Source organism: Rhincodon typus, chromosome 37 (assembly GCF_021869965.1).
Source record: "Rhincodon typus isolate 14 chromosome 37, sRhiTyp1.1, whole genome shotgun sequence".
Lineage (NCBI taxonomy): Eukaryota > Metazoa > Chordata > Chondrichthyes > Orectolobiformes > Rhincodontidae > Rhincodon > Rhincodon typus.
The window spans coordinates 11477150-11498001 of NC_063368.1; the positions used below are offsets into that span (position 1 = coordinate 11477150).

General features: G+C 45.4%; 1 protein-coding gene across 1 annotated transcript in view; it reads right to left on the reverse strand.

Annotated features, from left to right (window-relative positions):
- The window catches only part of LOC109917633 (cytohesin-3-like), a 76258-nt gene extending 71268 nt beyond the window's left edge, over positions 1 to 4990 (reverse strand). The window contains exon 1 of the mRNA XM_048617623.1: positions 4866 to 4990. Within this exon, the coding sequence (XP_048473580.1) occupies positions 4866 to 4884 (19 nt within the window). The 5' untranslated portion in view covers positions 4885 to 4990. The remainder of the gene's footprint in view (positions 1 to 4865) is intronic.
- Positions 4991 to 20852: the final 15862 nt, after the last annotated feature.

Sequence of the window (20852 nt, forward strand, 5' to 3'; positions counted from 1 at the left end):
ACACTATCTACATCAGTTATATTTGATGGGTATCAATTTCCTCTACATGCACAGACACATACGTTCTGAAGATGTGAGAGATAATGTTTAACAGTGGAATTGTGGTGAGTCTCAAACAATCACCTGCAACCAGAACAGGAGTGCCAAAGCTCTCAGTATGCAGGTGCTTCAGATCATATAACCCCTACAGTATGGAAGCAGGCCATTCAGCCCATCAGGTCCACACTGACCCTCCACAGAGCATCCCACCCTATCCCTGTAACCATGCATTTCCATGGCTAACATCTAGCCTGCACATCCCTGGACAATATATGCAACACGACATCTCCAATCCACCCTAGCCTGCACATCTTTGGAGTGTGGGAGGAAACCGGAGCCCCCGGAGGAAACCCACGCCGACACGGGAAGAATGTGCAAACTCCACACAGACAGTCGCCCAAAGGTGGAATCAAACCCGAGTCCCTGGCACTGCGAGGTAGCAGTGCTAACCACTGAGCCACTGTGCCACCCATTGCTATCCAATTCTATGATCCCTGCTGAAGATATCACTGGACACATCAGATCCCAGACTGAAATCTGGCTTGATAGATCAGATTCTGTTTTATTTTTATTTAACATAGTGGCCTTTCACTGAAACACAAATACGCAATGCTGCAGATTTGGTGTTAACAGTAAAACAAAAGAAACTAGGATGAAATATACCAAACCAAGATGTTTACATTTAGTACAATTTGAAAGATTTTGAAACAAATGGCAGAACAAAGTTCCTTCTATCTGAATGCCATCACTTTAAATTACTGAAATACCAGATTTGACTTCTCTACTTATCTGTTGCTTTCAATTCCCAGTCATGAGAGTTTGATAACCTTTACCATAATTATTTACACAATTGAGCTTAAACTTTCTTAGTTTAAAATAACCCCCTTCAGGTTTCCAACCAAACACTACTGATATGGAATTTCTAAAATTAAATCCTGAAGTGACCCAGTTCCTAACTGTTCTGAATAATTCCTTTCTTCAGGAAAAAGTGTTCCTACATCTGGTACCAATCAATTCTCCTGTGGCTATTCTGAAATCTTTCCAATCCATGGGATTTCTTGAGCAGAAAAAAAACCATTTTTGATTCTTCTAAACCAAAAGCAAGCTTATACTTTTCAATGTAAACAAATTATCACTCCACGAGGACACCTGCCAGCTGCTATCTGACACATTCTGATTTGAAATCATGGCTTTAGAAATACTGACAAGTTAATTATTACCTTTTCATGCGCAGAGACTAAACCCACATGCCACCAGTTCAAAGTACAGACTGCAACATGACCATCTTCATGTAGTACCGAGGGAGCGCCGCATTGTCAGAGGTCAGTGCTGAGGGAGTCCCACACTGTCAGAGGGACAGTACTGAGGGAGCACTGCACTGTTGGAGGGTCAGTGCTGAGGGAGTGCCATACTGTCGGACAGTCAGTGCTGAGGGAGTGCCGCATTGTCAGAGGTTAAGTACTGAGGGCGTGCCATACTGCCTGAGGGTCAGAACTGAGGGAATGCCACACTGTTGGAGGGTCAGTGCTGAGGGAGTGCCACACTGTCGGCGAGTCAGTGCTGAGGGAGAACCGCACTGTCGGAGTGTCAGTGCTGAGGGAGTACTGCACTGTTGGAGGGTCAGTGCTGAGGGAGTAACGCACTGTCGGAGGGTCAGTGCTGAGGGAGTGCCACACTGTCAGAGGGACAGTACTGAGGGAGTGCCACACTGTCGGCGAGTCAGTGCTGAGGGAGTACCGTGCTGTCGGAGGGTCAGTGCTGAGGGAGTACCGCACTGTCGGAGGGTCAGTGCTGAGGGAGTGCCACACTGTCAGAGGTTCTGTACTGAGGGAGTGCCGCACTGTTGGAGGGTCAGTACTGAAGGAGTGCCGCACTGACAGTGGATCAGTGCTGAGGGAGCGCCGCCCTGTCAGAGGATCAGTGCTGAGGGAGTGCCGCACTGTCGGAGGGTCAGTGCTGAGGGAGCGCCGTACTGTCGGAGGGTCAGTACTGAGGGAGCGCCGCACTGACAATGGATCAGTGCTGACGGAGTGCTGCACTGTCGGAGGGTCAGTGCTGAGGGAGTACCGCTCTGTCAGAGGGTCAGTGCTGAGGGAGTACCGCACTGTTGGAGGGTCAGTGCTGAGGGAGCGCCGCACTGTCGGAGGGTCAGTACTAATGGAGTGCCGCACTGACAGTGGATCAGTGCTGAGGGAGTGCTGCACTGTCAGAGGATCAGTGCTGAGGGAGTGCCGCACTGTCAGAGGATCAGTGCTGAGGGAGTGCTATACTGTCAAAGGTGAGATCTTTCAGGTGAGATGTTAAGTTGAAATTCTAGAGTGCCGCAGCTATTGCTGTAGAAAGGTTTGACCTCCACCCAGGACTGATCCTGTGCTCTGTTCACCTGGTCTCTGAACAGACGTGAACATTAGGGATTGGAACTGGAAGTTCTGACCAGAAACACAAGTTCCAGAAGAGGTTAAGTAAAAGTGATCAAAGTGACAATCTGATTGTCATCACCACACTTTGGAAAATTCACTCTAATATCTTCCCTTCATATCTAAAATAAAGGACCTTGTATTTAGAAAGGGCTGAGCTTTCTTTAATATATTAATGTCATGCTTTATGAAAGGGTCTATTGGGTTATTGGTCTGTGTTGGGACTACCGCACCAAAGGCACTAGATAAATGCGACTTGTTCTGGCTGTTGCAGGGTGTGAGTGGTGATCCTAAAGTGGTGGAGCAGTGCAGTTCAATTGGAAATGTCTGTGAGAACTCACTCACCTCTCTCTGTATTTACAAGAATGCAAAACCAAAGAAGATACCACAGGCCCTGCATTGAGGCGCAACTTATCTGGCTGTCCCAGCTTACTCATAACCCCAGTTTCCATAACAATGAGGCCTGCTCTACTCGGAGTCAATTCACCACATCTAAAGTCACTCTTTTCCTGTCCAGACATCTCTCTAACTCTTAGGTGTGAAGGAGCCTTGCTGTCTGTCCTCTGTAAGTGGCCATTTCTCATATTCACACCTCAACGTTGGAACATCAGAATGGCTTTTCAGTGTCACAGTCAATCCATTTTTATTTTATTCATTCACGGAATGTGGGTGTCACTAGTTAGGTCAGCATTTACTGCCCATCCCTAATTGCCCAGAGGGCGCTTAAGAGTCACCCACATTGCTGTGGGTTGTCACATGTTGGCCCAGACCAGGTAAGAATGGCAGTTTCCTTCCCTAAAGGACATTAGTGAACTAGATGGGTTTTTCCCCAACAATCAGCAATGGGTTCATGGCCGTCATTAGACTCTTAATTCCAGATATTTTATTGAATTCAAATTCTACCATCTGCCGTGGTGGGATTTCAACCTGGGTCCCCAGAATATCAGCGCACCTTGTCAGGGTTGACCATCCCAGTGCTGTACTGAGGGAGGGCTGCATTGTCAGAGGTACAGTGGGGTATTAAAGAAGGAATCTATCTCCTGTCTCTGGTGGATATAAAGGATCCTGTGCTGATTGTTGAAGAAGAGATTTCTCTCCCTTTGTCCTGTTCAACTGCTCTCCATCAACCAAATCTGCTTAAAAGACTTAGTTGACTATCTCCCTCGTTGTATAGTTTTAACATGGTCCCACTCTCTCATTAGAGAGGTGACTGGTGGTGAGTTTAACCTGATGGTCACTACATCTCAGGCAGGAGGTTGAGAAGACAGGACCTTTATGGTAACCTCAACCAGAGCGGGGATCAAGCCCACATTATTGGTGTCGGCCTGTATCACAAACCTATCAGCTGTGCTAACTGACTCCCATAGCTATGAAAACATGCCTACTATCTCCATGTGCAAACTGCTTCAGTGGCTCAGTGGCTGGCTCACAGCGCCAGGGACCTGGGTTCGATTCCACCCTCGGTACATTCTCCCCGTGTCTGCGTGGGTTTCCTCCGGGTGCTCCAGTTTCCTCCCACAGTCCAACGATTTGCAGGTTAGGTGGATTGGCCATGCTAAATTGCCCGTAGTGTTCAGGGATATGCAGGCTGGGTGGGTTAGCCATGAGAAATGCAACGTTACAGGGACAGGATGGCGGGGGGAGGCGTTGATCTGGATGGGATACTTTCTTTGGAGGGCTTGTGCAGAATGATGGGCTGAATGGCCTTTTTCTGCACTGTGGAGATTCCGTGGTTGCTGTGTATCACAGAGTATTATGTTTCGAAAGGGCTTTGTGATGATCTCTGAATAAATGCATGGTCTCTGTGTTTTTTCTCATGTCCCTTACTTAATGTTTCAGTCCCTTCTCCAAACTAAGCAACTGTCTAATCACAACCTTCAAGAAAACGAGCAGAGTTTCCCTCAGTCTGTCCAAAATCTGGATCCCTAACTTATGTGTCCATCTGCAGGAGACTTTCACAACACTGTCATGCTTGCAGCACCTCTTCTTAGGACCCCACTGTAACACCAAAAGCTGCAAAGCTGAAAGCAAACACCAAGGTTCAAAATACTCCCTTCACAAATAACTCACTTGTTCCATTCAATGGTCTCCTGGCATAGAGTGGGACACCCCATCCCCAGCTAAAAAGTACCTTAAATACCCACTGCCATCCTTTCACTCCAATTGCTAACAGCCATTCAACCTTGTGGTGCATCATAGCTGGGCTCCCACTTGAGAGGTCCGAGCATTTCAGCTGGTGGGGGTGCTGGAGGGGACACTGGGTACAAAGGGGAAATGGTCAGGAGTAGGGGTAGGCTTTGGGATCTTCCTGTGCTGCTGATCTCAGTGCTGTCTGCAACAATGAACCAACCAGACCAGCTAGTTGTCAGTGGACAGAGTAGGAGGGAATAAAAATAATGTTTTACCTACCTTCTTGGTTATCCTCCATGGCTGTTTCAGCTTCTCTGTGAAACTCTTCAGCTCTCGGTCCAGTGCTGAGGAATAACAAGGAATAACAAGATGCCCAGGGAGGGGTGATGGACTGGCCTGTGTGTGACTCTAACCCACTGAGGAGAGAAACAGCCTTCAGAATCTCCGGTCACACTTTTGAATGTTCAATGTGCACTGACCCTCAGCTCTATGATTACAGCTACTTCCTCCTGAGCTGTTTAAGGCGCAAGCCACTTTTGTTTTCAGCAGTTACCATAAACGTTTGAATGGAGCTAATTATGGACTGTGCAGCAGCGTCAGCACTGTAGCAAGGGACTTTACAGTGAGAAGCTTGGCTGGATCAGAACACGGTTAGGTGCAATTTAACTCCAAGTGTAGAGAGGAGACTTTAGCAGAATGGGCGCAGGGCTGAAGGTATGTAACTCAAAGGGTTGGGGCTGGAGAAATTGGGGCTCACTCCTGCAGTGAGCAAGGGAGGTTGAGGGGGAAAATTTGATAGGGGCTTATGAGATTCGGATAGGTTTGGACAAGGCAGACAACGTAAAGCTGTCTCCATTACTTTGGGGGTCGTTAGTTTCTCGGAAGTCTTTCACCTCATGAACAGTGGAGTTTGTCGAATATTGTCAGGCCTGAGTTAAACAGAGATTTTGCTAAGATTCCCACAGCCCAAATTGTGCAGTTTAGGGTGGACTGGCCATGCCAAATTGCCCCATAGTAGCCAGGGAGGTGCAGGTTAGTGTGGGTTAGCCCATGGGAAATGCAGGGGTTACAGGGATGGGGAAGGGGGCTGGGTCTGGGTGGGATGCTCTTCAGAGGGTTGGTATGGACTCGATGGGCCGAATAGCCTGCCTGCACACTATAAGGATTCTATGATTCTCTGATAAGGGAGCCCAGGGTCACGGGTGACATCAGGAAAGCCCACAACTGGATCCACCATGTTTTATTGACAGCTGGAACAGATTCAGGGGGGTGAATGGCCTACTGCTTTTATTTCTTATATTCCCATGATGGTAGAAAGTCTAGGAACACCAGTTTACAGCAAGTGGCATGGAACAGAATTTTGAATACTAAAGTGGGGAGCAGGGTCAAGGGGCCCAATATGCTCCTTCCATCCGATATTGGTCTGGGATACTGACTATCCTCAGTCCCAGACATGTCCAGGAGAGGAATGTGCTTAATTTCAGGCATGGAAACTTTCCCTGAATGCAATGGAATGGAGCGAATGTTGAATAAAAAGGCAACACTGCCCTTTCCTGGAAGTTTTACTAACAAGGTCTGTGGGTCCAGATGCTAGGCAGACTGTGAAGTAGACAACAGTGCACAAAAGCAAAGCCTGAAATTAGAAGAGCTGAATATAGAATCCTTACAGTGTGGAAACAGGCCATTCGGCCCAACAAGTCCACACCGCCCTTCTGAAGAGCATCCCATCTCCCTACAACACTGCATCCACCACATCTAATCCACCTAATTTACACACGCCTGGACACTATGGGGCAATTTCCCGTGGCCAATCCACCTAGCAGGCACATCATTGGACTGTGGGAGGAAACCCAGGCAGACACAGGGAAAATGTGCAAACTCCACACAGACAGTTATCCGAGGATAGAATCGAACCTGGGTCTCTGGTGCTGTGAGGCAGCAGTGTTAACCACTGAACCATCGTGAAAGAGAAAGAACCAAAAGGTGTGTCTAGAGAGGTATAAATGGTAGAGTTCCAAATGGGCCCCATCTTCCATTTATCATTTATCTTTTAACTTTATTTCATCATTTTCCTAATTTATACTGTGAAGAACTGTAATGTGGAAGTTTTAATTTCTTTATTTCTCTATTTTTATACCTAATCTATTTTAGTCTCTAAGATTTGTAACTAGGCACTTTCTACCTAAAATGGCGCCATGTGGGGCAACGTTGTATACGTTACATTGTGTGCCTGGACTTTTGTACCCGAGTACATGTGAAAACAAAACCTAATTCTAATTCTAATGTAGAGGAAATGAGGGAAAGAAAAATGAGACAGAAATAGGAAACCAACAAAGAGAAACAAAATAAAATAAAATGGGGCAGGGGTTAGCGTGTAAAATTGTTGAACGCATTGTTGAGTCCAGGAGGCGATTTTGAAAGATGAGATAGGTTTTAGCATTGGCTATATGTTTATGCAGACCTCTCTGATGTCCTCTTGGCTATTAGCTGAACAGCTTCAGAGAGAATCTGACTACTGATAATCCCTTAATCTTTATTGAGCCTGCAGACGTCAATTTAGTGAAAATCAGGCATGGGTGTCCATCTCTCCCAATTAACACCAAGTCAGCAAAGAGAGAAATCTATTCAAAGGAGTTTGTCATTCAGAATCATCACTGGAATCAGTCAGCTGCTGTTACAACGTTACTTTAAGTCCTGGTCGTTGTATGAGATAATAGTTTTGATAGTTCATGATGAAGTTCCATTTGCTTCACCCAACCTGATAAGACCCCATAATCCGACCATAAGATATAGGAGCAGAATTAGGCCATTCAGTCCATCGAGCCTGCTCCATCATTCAATCATGGCTGATATGTTTCTCAACCCCATTCTCCTGACTTTTCCCCATAACCTTTGATCCCCTTACTAATCAAGATCCTGCCTATCTCTGTCTTAAATACACTCAATGACTTGGCCCTCCACAGCTCTCTGTGGCAATGAGTCCCACAGATTAACCATCCTCTGGCTGAAGAAATTCCTCCTCATTTCAGTTCTAAGGGGTCGTCCCTTCACTCTGAGGCTGTGCCCTTGGGTCCTAGTCTCTCCTACTAGTGGAAACATTTTCTCCACATCCACTGTATCCAGGCATCTCAGTATTCCGTAAATTTCAATCAGATTCCACCCAGTCCCCCCCGACTCATCCTTCTAAACTTCATTGAGTACGGACACAGAGTCTTCACCTGCTCCTTGAAGATGTTGCAAGTCTTTAGTGGAGAAGCCAAGTCTTGCACTGTGTCCTGATGGTGACAGATGTAACATACCAGGCGCTTGGTGATTCAAGTTATGTCTAATTGTACGTATTACTATCATGCAGTCAACTATAGGAGCACTTGTGATGCAGGAGTAGTGCCCATATCTCTGGATCAGGAGACCTGGGTTCAAGTCCCACCTGCTCCATAGGTGTAATAACATCTGTGAATAGGTTGATTAGGAAAATATGTAAACTTTGCCTGCTTATGTAAGACTGGTGCCTCTTCTGGTTAGGACTATCTAGCAGTCTATTCTCTACCACTGATAATTAGCCCCAGTTGCAAACTCTCCCTACCACAAGCCACCAATGGATGGCAACCAGAAGATGAGCAATGGCGTGGATTCAAATTCTATTTGACCCTGAAGAAGAGAACGTCTTGAAGGTGTTACCACTTTAAGAGCATTGTTGCTTTAAGAAGATACGGATGGCCAGCTGTGGTTGTGGGAGCAGCAGCAGGGCAAAAACAGCACCCAGAAGGAGAGTTTCACCCCGGGGCCAGTACCAGACGAACAGAAAGCAGTGTGGGCAGGGAAGAGAGTCACAGCTCGGACACTGTGAAGAAGCAAATATTTTCCAGAAGAAAGCTCTGTAGAGCGTGACTGAAGCCTCTATGTTTAAAGATAAAGGTCTCTGAGAGAAGGGGAGAAGCGGTTTACAAAAATAATGTAAAGACCACGCTGGAAAGAAAATGTAAATTGTCATAACAAACTGCCGTTGTGAATAGGCTCCACAAGGCAGAGCTGCAAGGGACAAACTAAAGCCTAGAAAAAACAACTTAAACAGGGGCTGGAGTATTGGAGAGGCACAGATCTTATTTAAGGCCATAAAAGAGAAAAAGTTGAAGTGTTGATGAAAGACACAAACAGAAGAAGAAAGATTGAACGTTGAAAAACCTGCAGAAGATAGGGACACTCAAGATTTAAACAATTTTGGCAGAACCATTTACGAAGACTGCAGCCAAATAATTCTATTTTTAAAATTGTGCAGGGGGTGTGCTGTGTGTGTTAGGCTGTGAAAGGTGGGGAAGCATCAATTTAACCTGAGGAGAAGTAGGATAACCTCTACCCTGGCTGAAAACGGTGGGAGAATCCTCCAAGCTAGAACTGCCACTTCTGCCTTTTAAAAAAGTGCAGGAACCTCTTCTGAAATCTGAAGCACTAAGGGACTTGGGAGTCCTAGTTCAGGATTCTCTTAGGGTTAAGATGCAGGTTCATTTGAAGATAGGCAGGTGCAGTGATTGGAACCATGGAGCTCATTGAATATGAGATCTCTGATTGGGGTTGTTAATCTGAGCCAAACAGGGAGCCTTGGCTGACAGATATAAACAGGAGATTCAGAAGGTCACGTCAGTCCAGAGTATAGTAGGAACTATCCGAAACGTCAGCTTTCCTGCTCCTTTGATGCTGCCTGGCCTGCTGTGATCTTCCAGCTCCACACTGTGTTATCTCACTTCAGTCTAGGGACTGATTGGTCACAGCTCATGTACACTCCACATGTAAATAAAGGGTGACTTGGTGATGAGTTACTGGCCTCTGCGCAATAATTTCAGAAGGCAATGTTAGCATTCATTTCAAGAGAATACAAGGGCAGAGAAGTACTGCTGAGGGTGTATAAGGCTCTGATCAGGCTGCATTTGGAATATTGTGAGCAGTTTTGGCCCCTGTATCTAAGGATGGATGTTGGAGGGGATCTGGAGGAGGCTTACAAGAATGATCCCAAGGATGAAGGGCTTTTCATATGAGGAGCAGATGAGGACTCTGCGTCTGTACTCAGTAGAGTTTAGAAGGATAAGGATGGACTTTATTGAAACTTACAGAATACTGAGAGGCCTTGTTAGAGTGGACGTGGAGAAGATATTTCCACTAGTGGAGAGATTAGGGCACAAAGGCATAATCTCAGAGTGAAGGGACGACCCTTTAGAACTGAGATGAGGAGGAATTTCTTCAGCCTGAGAGTGGTGAATCTGTGGAACTCATCGCCACAGAGAGCTGTGGAGGCCAGGTCATTGAGTGTATTTAAGACAGAAATAGATAGGTTCTTGATTAGTAAGAGGATATGGGGTGAAGGCAGGAGAATGGGGTTTAGAAACATATTAACCATGATCGAATGGTGGAGCAGACTCAATGGGCCAAATGGCCTAGTGCTGTTCCTATATCTTCTGGTCTTATAGCCCAACCAACTGAGCTAACTGCTCCTCAACCCCCATGACATCAGCTGCAATAGTGAAATTTGGACCCATGTCCAGACAGCCTGGATTTTGAATCTAGTAACAGCAGCACCTCCCCTTAACAAAACCAGATTACGCAGAAATTCTTTAAAATTAAACACTAAGTCTGAGCTGAGCAGGTTGTTACATTATTGTTCAATGACTCCTATAGTGGATGATATTATGAATCACCAGAATAAGACAGAAAATACAAAACACTTTTGATGATTGCTTTAATCTGACAGCAAAAAAATATTCTTGAACAAGCAAGACTTAACAGAAGAGTTCAGCTTCCAGGGAAATCCATATACAGTTTTATTCATGATCACTACGGATAAGTGGAAATGGAGCTTTGAAATCAGAATTCACAAGGGACAGAATTGTGTTGTAATCATTGACGAATGTGTGTCAGATTGTTTACAGACCAACGAAGACTTCTGTTTGGAGAAAGCTGTTCAAATTGTGCTGTTCAGATTGCAGAAACTAGGAAAACGCATGGACGGATCCTGAGAGAGAAGAATAACTCTACCTCAGAAGAAGAACAGAACCTATTTACTGCATTAGATACTCTAAAGGGGCACATAACTGGACAACACAGAGAACTTCACACAGCAAATATTAAGAGGCAGTGTCTGTGAAACAACAAAATCTCAGGAAAGCTAATGACATGCGGGCCTTCAGAGTGAGAGCATTTGAGTTTTGGAATAAGGATGTCTTGCTGCAGTTATACAGGGCCTTGGTGAGGCCAAACCTTGAGTATTATGTGCAGTTTTGGTCTCCTAGTCTGAAGAAGGACATTCTTACTATTGAGGGAGTCCAGTGAAGGTTCACTAGACTGATTCCTGGGATGGCAGAACTGACATATGAGGAAAGACTGGATCAACTGAGTTTTTACTCGCTGGAAATTAAAAGAATGAGGTGGGGAGGGGGGGATTGGTTCTCATAGAAACATGTAAAATCCTGATGGGACTGGACAGGCTAGATTGGGAAGAATGCTCCCGATGTTGGGGAAGTCCAGAACTAGGGGTCACTGTCTAAGAATAAGGGGTAAACATTCAAGACTGAGATGAGGAAGAATTTCTTCATTCAGACAGCTGTGAACCCGTGGAAGTCTCTCCCACAGAAAGCTGTTGGGGCCAATTCATTAGATGTATACAAGAGGGAGCTTAAAGAGATAAAGGGATCAAAGGCTATTGAGAGAAAGCGGGAATGGGATACTGAGATTGCATGATCAGCCATGATCATATTGAGTCCTGGTATAGGCTCAAAGGGCCGAATGGCCCACTCCTGCACCTATTTTCTATGTTTCTATGTTTCTCACAGCACAGGCAATGCTCAGCCCTTACAAAGACAGTAGGTCACTTCTACAAGATTGTAGGACATAGCTTTAGAACATGATGGAGTTTTGGCAACATCACTAGGCTAATGCTGTGGGAACACGTGTTCAAATCCCATCACAGCAACAGGTGGAATTCTAATTCACTTACTAAATCTAGAATTGTAAGCTAGTCTCAGTGATGGTGACCATGAAGCTATCGTCAATTGTTGTAAAAACCCATCTGGTTCACTAATGTTGTTTAGGGAAGGAGATCTGCCATCCTTATTGGCCTGGCCTACATGTAACTCCAGGTCAACAGCAATGTAGATTAAAACTCTTCACTGTCCTCTAGAAATGGCATAGAAAGCAACTCAATTCAAGGGCATCTAAGGATGGGGAACATACACAGGTGATGCTCACATTTCATGAACAAATAAAGAAATATAATTTGAATAGATAAGGAGAACTGATAAAAATTAATACGTTGCATAAAAATCCCCTAAATGTTTCATCACTAGGGTTACAATTTTCTTGTTATGATTACATGAATCACTAGAATATTAGAAAGGTGGAAAAAACAGTAAAAGAAATCTGCAGGGTACAGAGCTTCCATTGTGTCTCGATCTGTTTGAAATCTTTATTTATCCTTGATCTAAACTCTTTACACCTACACATGTCATTGTATTACCAAGAAGCCCATGGGGAAAACCCCGTATAATTACTTAATAAATAGATTGACCTTATTGACATTATTAACCTGATGTGTTTGCATTTCTAACAACAATGACTGCAAAATGGTTCAATAGCTATGCGAATGGTGCTACACAAATGCAAAAACCTTCCTTTCTTCTGAAACCCTGCTTGAATTAAATGTTGCGATATCGTTCAGCCAATACTCAGTCTCAGATCACCACCTCACCTCTTTGAAAGGCTGTGGTTTCAGACTTCACCTCAGAGACTGGAACACTGCTCTCCGGTATTGAGGGAACACTGCGCTGAGGGAGATACCATCTCTCAGAACCAGAACAGATTGAAAACCGAGGTCCCGTCTGCCCATCTCCAGTGTTTATCCTTCAATCAACGCCTAAAATGCAATGCCTGAAGAAATGGTTGTTTAGTTCGGTGGTGTGTGCGGGAGCTTGCTGTGTACTTATTAGCTGCGGTTTTTCCTACATTACAGCAGTGCCTACTCTTTGAAAAGTTTTCGTTGGCTTTGAACAGCTTTGAAACATCCTGAGGTAGTGCAAGGTGCTATATAATTGTAATGTTCTTTCGGTCCTTCTCACATCTAGGGACAGCACTGTCTAATGGGTGGAAAATCAGTGTGGGTTGTGAACCAACAAACAGGCTTTCCCATCACGAGAGGTTCAATTCTCAGAGCGCCTAGTCTTAAAATATACCCCGTTACACCCAAGTTTTAATAAACTCCAGGTGCTCAAAATCGCAGCTCAACAAGGTGCAGAAACAGGCTATTCGGCCCATCGAGGCCAAATAGTTGGTGTAGTGGATAGTGAAGAAAGTTATCCCAGAGTACAACGAGACCTCGATCAGATGGGCCAAGGAGTGGCGGATAGGGTTTAATCTAGATAAATGTGAGGTGTTGCATTTTGGTAAGGCAAACCAGGGCAGGACTTACCCACTTAATGGTCTGGCCCTGGGGACTGTTGCCGAACAAAAGGGGCTAGGGGTGCAGGGCTCATAGTTCCTTAAAAGTGGAGCCGCGGGTAGACAGGGTGGTGAAGAAGGCATTTGGCATGCCTGCCTTTATTGGTCAGTGCATTGAGTATAGGAGTTGGATGTCATGTTGCAGGGCATTAGTCAGACCACTTTTGGCATACTGTATACAATTCTGGTCTCCCTGCTAGTGCAAAGATGTTATTAAACATGAAAGAGTTCAGAAAAGATCTACAAGGATGTGGCTAGCATTGGAGGGTTTGAGCTATAGGGAGAGGCTAAATAGGTTGGGGCTATTTTCCCTGGAGCGTCGGAGGCTGAGGGGTGACCTTATAGATGTTTATAAAATCATGAGGGGCATGGATAGGGTGAACAGCCAAGGTCTTTTCCCCAGGGTAGGGGAGTCCAAAACTAGAGGGTATAGGTTTGAGGTGAGAGGGGAAAGACTTAAAAGATACCGGAGGGGCAACTTTTTCACGCAGAGGGTGGTGCGTGCAAGGAATGAGCTGCCAGAGGAAGTGGTGGAGGCTGGTACAATAACAACATTTAAAAGGCATCTTGATGGGTATGTGAATAGGAAGAAGTTAGAAGGATATGGGCCAAATGCTAGAAAATGGGACCACATTAATTTAGGATATCTGTTTGGAATGGACAAGTTGGACTGAAGGGTCTGTTTCTGTGCTGTACATCTCTGTGAGTTTGCACTTACCCTCTGAAGAGTACCCCACCCAGACCCACACCTCCTCTCAACTGCATTTCTGTTCAATCCACCTAACCTGCACATCTTTGGACGGTGGGAGGAAACCGGAGCACCTGGAGGAAACCCACACAGACACAGGGAGAATGTGCAAACTCCACACGGACAGTCACCCGAGGCTGGAATCGAACCCAGGTCCTTAGAGCTGTGAGGCACCGTGCTGCCCATGTCCACTTCGTAAACCTGAAAAAGGGTGGAAAATACCTTAACAACAGCCTTAGATATCCAATCCCAACCACACACCCAACTTGTCCAAATCACCCTGAAGCCTCTTCAAATCCTCCTCGCCACTCACCACCCCTCCTGGTTTTGTGCCTGCAGCAAATTTGGAAATATTGCATTTGATTCCCTCATCCAAACCGCTGATGTATATACTGAATAGCTGAGGCCCAAGCCAAGGTTCCTGAGGACACCACACTGGGAAAGACCCATTTGTTCCTACTGTCCGCTCCTGATCTACTAACCAATTCTCAATCCATGCCTTTCCCCCTTGTCCCATGTCCTTTAAATTTACACAATTTCTGTTCCATAATGAAGTGCTCATCATGTCGCTGTGTAACCATTACAGTGTCATGCACACTGGGAGGAGCCCCGAGCAGCATGTGAATTTCACAAAGTGCTATAGGTTCCAGGCTAACAGCTTCTGATGCCTTGGGTTTTTTTTTTAAACGTTGGAACAATAGAAGCAGCCTGAATGGGTGGGGTTCAGGCTCCCACAGAACCAAGGTTTTAGTTCAGCTTTCAGTAGTTGTTGGGGTTTTGGCTTTGGAAGCTATCTCTCTCTCTTTCTCTCTCCCCCTGCTACAGCTAAAAGTTTGGGTTCTCTCTCTGCTGCTCGGATTGCATTTGAGACAAACTGTTTTACCGACTTTGCCTTTGCCAAGGGCGTGCTTATAGGATGTTACTAGATTGGAACAGTTGCTGTTTAGCAGTTAAATGATCTATTATTCTGCTAAGTTTTCCAATAGAGTTAAAATTATACCAACTCTTCTTTCTTTTGTTTGTATTTTAACTGCAGGGTAAGAATAAAATGTTCTGAGGAAGGGTCACCGGACCCAAAACGTTAACTCTGTTTTTTCCTCCACAGATGCTGCCAGACTTGCTGAGCTTTTCCAGCAACTTTGTTTTTGTTCCTGATTTACAGCATCCGCAGTTCTTTTGGTTTTTATTAAGAATAAAGTGTGTTTTGCATAAAGCTGAGCAGTGTAACCAATGGAATTATACCTGGAACACAGCACCTTACACTTGCCTTTAAGTAAGAAAGAAGTTTATCTCTTTGATATATTCGAAGAGGACTTCATCTGGTCTGTAACACATCCACCAATTAGCCCCAGGATCTCCTAGCAGTAGATCAGTGGGTAGCATCCCTACTTCAGAGCCAAAAACTCTTGGTTCAAGACCCACTCCAGAACTTTATGGTGATGGAAGGCATGTCATAAGACATCCCAGTGGGTTGTTTATCAATGGAAGCCCTTTCGATCCATCTATTGCAGTCAGGAAAAGCAGTGGAGTCCACTGGTCATTGAGAACCAAATGATAACTACACTACAACAGCTTCTCTATGTAAAACAACATCAAACAGATCTTCTTGTCCCATGCCATCCTCTGTCCTTCTCATTTGGAGAGACTGTAGAAGAGATACAGGGTTCTGCCTGCCTCACCATCCTCAAAAGTTACCGAAACTTGAGGTACAATCTCAATAAAGGAATCGGGGATCAATGGAACCCAGCATCAGATCAGGATCAAATCTGGTAGAACAGTTGAGAGAGAGAGAGTTCTCGTGACCACTCAGATTACTTTTGGCACATTTATTAAAAGAATTACGGTATCTACCAGAGCGGAAGTTTCAAGGAAAGAGGAAATTGAAGAGATTTCAGGAACTATGCTTCAGAAAAAATATGATCCAAATGGCTTCCTCTATATTTCTGACATAATTCGGTTGAAAATGATCTGAAATTTTCTCAGACTCTCTTCCCACATCTCCCAGGAGTTGGCACGGAGATTGTTCACTTTTTGCCTGACCAACTCCTTCAAAGCGGGGTTCAAGAGAAAACTCCTGTGCAAGAAGCCGGAGTTAGACCTCACAAAACTCCATATCTCCACCACTCTATTAACTATTACAAACATAGTGACAGAGCTCTTCCCTGAGGGTTTTACATGCCCAGTCAATCCTGTGTAACTATGAAGCTGAGAAAGGAAGTATTTTTATGAAGTTCTTCCATTTCAACTGAGAAGGTTTTTGGTCAATCCATATCCAAAGACCTGCTCTGAAAACAGATTTTGGCACAGCGGCTGAGAAATTGCAAAACATTCAAAGACCACCAACAACACTCTAAAAGCAAACTGAACTTGCCTCATCTCCTGGAGATAGTAAGAACTACCGATGCTGGAGTCAGAATTACCAAGGTGTGGAGCTGGAGGAACACAGCAGGTCAGGCAGTATCAGAGGAGCAGGAAAGCTGACGTTTCAGGTCTAGACCCTTCTTCAGAAATGGGGGAGGGGAAGGGGATTCTGAAATAAATAGGAGAGGAAATAAAAAGGAGAAGATCAGCGGAGAGGAGATAGACAGGTCAAAGAGGCGGGGATGGAGGCAGTAAAGGTGAATGTATATACTGGCTCTCCACCTATCTTCTCCTTTATCCATCTTCTATCCGCCTCCCCCTCTCTCCCTATTTATTTCAGAATCCCTTTCCCCTCCCCCATTTCTGAAGAAGGGTCTAGACCCAAAACGTCAGCTTTCCTGCTCCTCCTTGGCCTGCTGTGTTCATCCAGCTCTACACCTTGTTATCTCAGAATCTCCAGCATCGGCAGTTCCTACTATCTCTAATTGTGATCGGTCCTTTAGGGTTTGAAATGTATGTTTATAAGACAGACTAATAAACAAAGAGGGAAATTGATGGACAATCATTAATATGGAAATATTATAAAGTAAAAGTTGATATAAAATGTGACAAAAACCATGATAACTTAAAGAAAGATTCTGTGGACAGGAAGCACATGGAGTAAAAGATATACAAGGTTATAGCTGCATCAACCTGGGTGGCACGATGGCTCAGTGGTTAGCACTGCTGCCTCACACAGCACATGGGACCTGGGTTTGATTCAACCCTCGGGTGACTGTCTGTGTGGAGTTTGCGCATTCTCCCCGTGTCTGTGTGGGTTTCCTCCAGGTGCTCCAGTTTCCTCCCACAGTCCAAAGATGTGCAGGTTAGGGTGGATTGGCCATGCTAAATTGCCCCATAGTGTCCAGGGATGGTAGGTTAGGTGAACTGGCCATGAGAAATGCAAGGTTACAGAGATAGGGAAGGGAGTGAACTTGATGGACAGAATGGCCTACTTCCACACTGTAGAGATTCTATGAGCTACTACATCACTCGGGGTTAGAGAATTCTAAAGATTCGCCACCATATGTGTGAAGAAATTCCTCCACATCTCAGTCCTAAATGGCACCTGTCTCACTCTGAGACGGCATCCCCTGGGCATAGAGTTTTTCCAAACCTTTACTGGGGAACCATCCTTCCAGCTTCCACCCCGTTTAGTTCTTTGTACATGGCAATGAGATTAATGGTGGTAGGTGATGATGTAAACCTGGCAGGGAAATCTTGGCATCATCCTGCTAATCTGTCCTCTTCTTCAAAAGCTAATGGACCCACTGCCCCTTACATCGTTTGAACCATTCCCCACTGAGCTCCATTAGGATTTCTGAAGTGACCATGTTCCAATTTTATTCCCCAATCTCCAATCTCCTTGCAGTTGAGGATTTTTCAGTTCCACGGCTTCAAGAGTTTGCTCAGAAAATGGTCAACAAGTTCAGACTTTATAATGGGTTATTATATTTCCAACTCACGTGTGATTAGAATTATAATAAAGGTGGTGATGTTGACGTTGATGCTGAAAGTGTTATGGTCATGACGAAGTTAACGGCCTCCAGTTTTCTCTGCTCTGCAGCCTACCACAATTTTAAGTGCCACATTCACTCCGTAATCTGCAACATTTTCCAATTTTGTTCTAAACTTTCTCTTTCGAGGACATAGCAGCCCTGCTTGGTCAGCACCCATCCCTCAATGTCTACTCCCTCCACCACCGACGCCCAGTAGCAGCAGTGTCTACAAGATCCTGAAGACCACACCTTCCAAACCCACTACCATTACCAAGGACAAAGGCTGTAGAGACGTGGAAACACCTTCAGGATCCCCTCCCAACTCACTCACCATCCTGATATTGGAACCATGCCCAGTACTTGCCATCAGAGGATTTGCTACCTGTTGATCCACATACTTGTGAACTCGGCTTCAGACCCTATCTTTATCTTTGCTCATTCTAGTTTGCTCCCGTGATCCTTTGTAGTACGTTAGAGAGTCACAGAGGAGCGACGTCTATGTTTTTTTGTTTTCCGGAGAAAGTTCAGACTCCTGCGGATAACAGTGTATATCACCGTTCCTTCACTGCTGCTGGGTATCAATCCTGAACGCCCTCCCTGATAACACTGTGTGGATGCACCTACAGCACATAGACTGCAGCGGTTCGAGAAAGCACAGGGCAGCACAGTGGCGCCATTGCCTCACAGCGCCAAGGACTCGGGGTTCGATTCCACCCTTGGCCGACTGGAGTTTGCACATTCTCCCTGTGTCTTTCCTCCGGTTTCCTCCCACAGTCTAAAGATGTGCAGGTCAGTGTGGATTGGCCATGCTAAATTGCCCATAGCGTTCAGGGATGTGTAGGCTGGGTGGATTGGCCATGGGCAAGGGGTTGGTGGGTCTGGGTGGGATGCTCTTCAGAGGGTCGGTGGGGACTTGATGGGCCGAATGGCCTGCTTCCACACCGCAGGGGTTCTGTGAAAGCAGCTGGCCAACACTTTGTTGTGGGCAATAAATGCTAGCCTAGCCAGCAATGCCCACACCTTGTGAATGAATAAGTAAAATGATATGGCATGATTGATCACACAGACCTCAGTGCACTTTATTTCCTCTGGTTCTGACCCCCATCTAGGCCCTGACCTTCAAAATTCCCTTCTTAAACCCCCCACAACGCGCCCCCTCCCAGCTCGCTCTCCCCTTCTTTAAAATCTATCTCTTTGACCCAGACTGACATAATAGGTCCTTATGTGTCCTCTGAAGGGCCAGTTTGTCACATTCCAGTTGCTATGTAAATTCAAAGTAGTAACTGTTGTAGCAGTCCTCTCTCGAATAACACCCCCGCCCCCGCCAAGCAAAACTGGGAATGGCATAGCCATAAAATTGCTGACAGCGTATTACACCCAGGGTCTTGGCAAGAGATGTGAGCATGTTGTTGTGCCGAAAGTCGTGCCTAGCCCTGAGTGGGAAGGTTTTCAGTCAAAAACCGGATGGAAGATGCAGCACTTCCCCTGAGCTGTGTGCTGAGAGAGCAGCTCAATCCCCACTAACCTCATTAACCACACGTCTAACAGCTCCGCTCATTATTGGACTCTGCTGCACAGACCTCAAAGTCATGTTCTGTTTGCAAATGCCGTCAGCCTTTTCTTTTTTAACAGGAAACAGCTCCTCATCATTCATTTTACTTTTCTGCGAGGCAGCTTCTTTGACAATCCTGACCTCAGAAACCCCTTAAGTAGGGAGTTCGGTCACTTTGGCCTTAATTTCCTACTTTTTGGCTCACTTTCTGTATAACTTTGTAAGTGCGTCAGAAATCCATGAATATATAGGACACAACAGATTGATGAGGAAGCAATCAACAAACATGACTCCAACACGAAATCCCGAACAGAAAGGGGACAAATTCATCTGAAGTCACTAATTTCTTTTGTAGTTTATGTCTTTGGGGCTGGTATTTGTTGAACTGAACTGAATTCATGGTATTCCTCTCTCTGTTATCTTTGTTCAAACCTTCCCAAAGACCAGACTTTCTTTCATGTATTTTCTTTTTATTTGCTCGACTCTTAGCGTGACTTGTCTTTGTTTTATTGCAAAAATATACTTTGTATTCATAAAAAAACTTATTTTTATCTACAGTCACAGCTATCAAAGCAGTTCTGTGCAGTCTTTGCATATGGAGAAAAACGAACATTGAAATCTGACATTCCCTGCAGTTGCAAAAAACCAAAGGCATTTCTTGCTCATGCACGGCACCATCTACACACATTCTGAGGCATACATAGTCACTGAAGCAGTTCAGTTCTGTACAGTAGCATATGAAGAAACAAACAAACACTGGAGTTTGACTGTATCCAACAAACAAACTAAAGGCATCTCTAACTTGTACAATTCTATATTTACACATATTTGAGGCATCAGGAGGGTCCAACAGACCGCCATTTAACTTTGGCAGGAAGACCTTAGATGGTGGTCTTTTCCTACTGTGCAGAGGCTGCCCCAAGCTTTAGTATGTCCCTCAGTGCATAGTCCTGACCTTGGAATGCAACCCTCAGTCAACTCTCTATACTAGAAGACCAATATGTTTTAGGCAGACCAAAAAGCATCTTTGACTGAGTTGATGGTCCTCCAGGTGCAGTCAATGTTTGCCTCGGTGTGTGTACCGGGGAACAGACCATAGAGCACAGAGTCCCGCATCAGGGAGCAGCTCAGGACGAACCTCAACAAAACCCACTTCATCGCCCGCAAGATCTCCCACTTCATCCAGAGGTTAAAGATGGACTGTGTCCAGAGGGATACCACGTACCTTCACCCCAATGGCCAATGTGTGCGGCTGTATCAAGCTGTGTGTGGACCTTCGGTACGCAAACACCAAATGTCACTACATACTGGGGTTCTACCCTGTCCCTGGTGTCGCAAAGGATGGGACTGACCTCGCAGCCGCAGAATGCTCCAAGTTGTTGGACCATGTGTTGTGTGTGTGTGAGAGAGAGACAGTGTGTGCGGGGTGTGAGTGCGCGGGGTATGCGTGTCTGTGTGCGTGTGTGTGTGTGTAGGGTGGTGGTGTGTGTGTGTATGTCTGTGTGTGTGTGCTTGTTTGTGCATGTGTGTGTGTAGTGTGTGTGTGTATGTCTGTGTGTGTGCGCGTTTGTACGTGTGTGTGTGTAGGG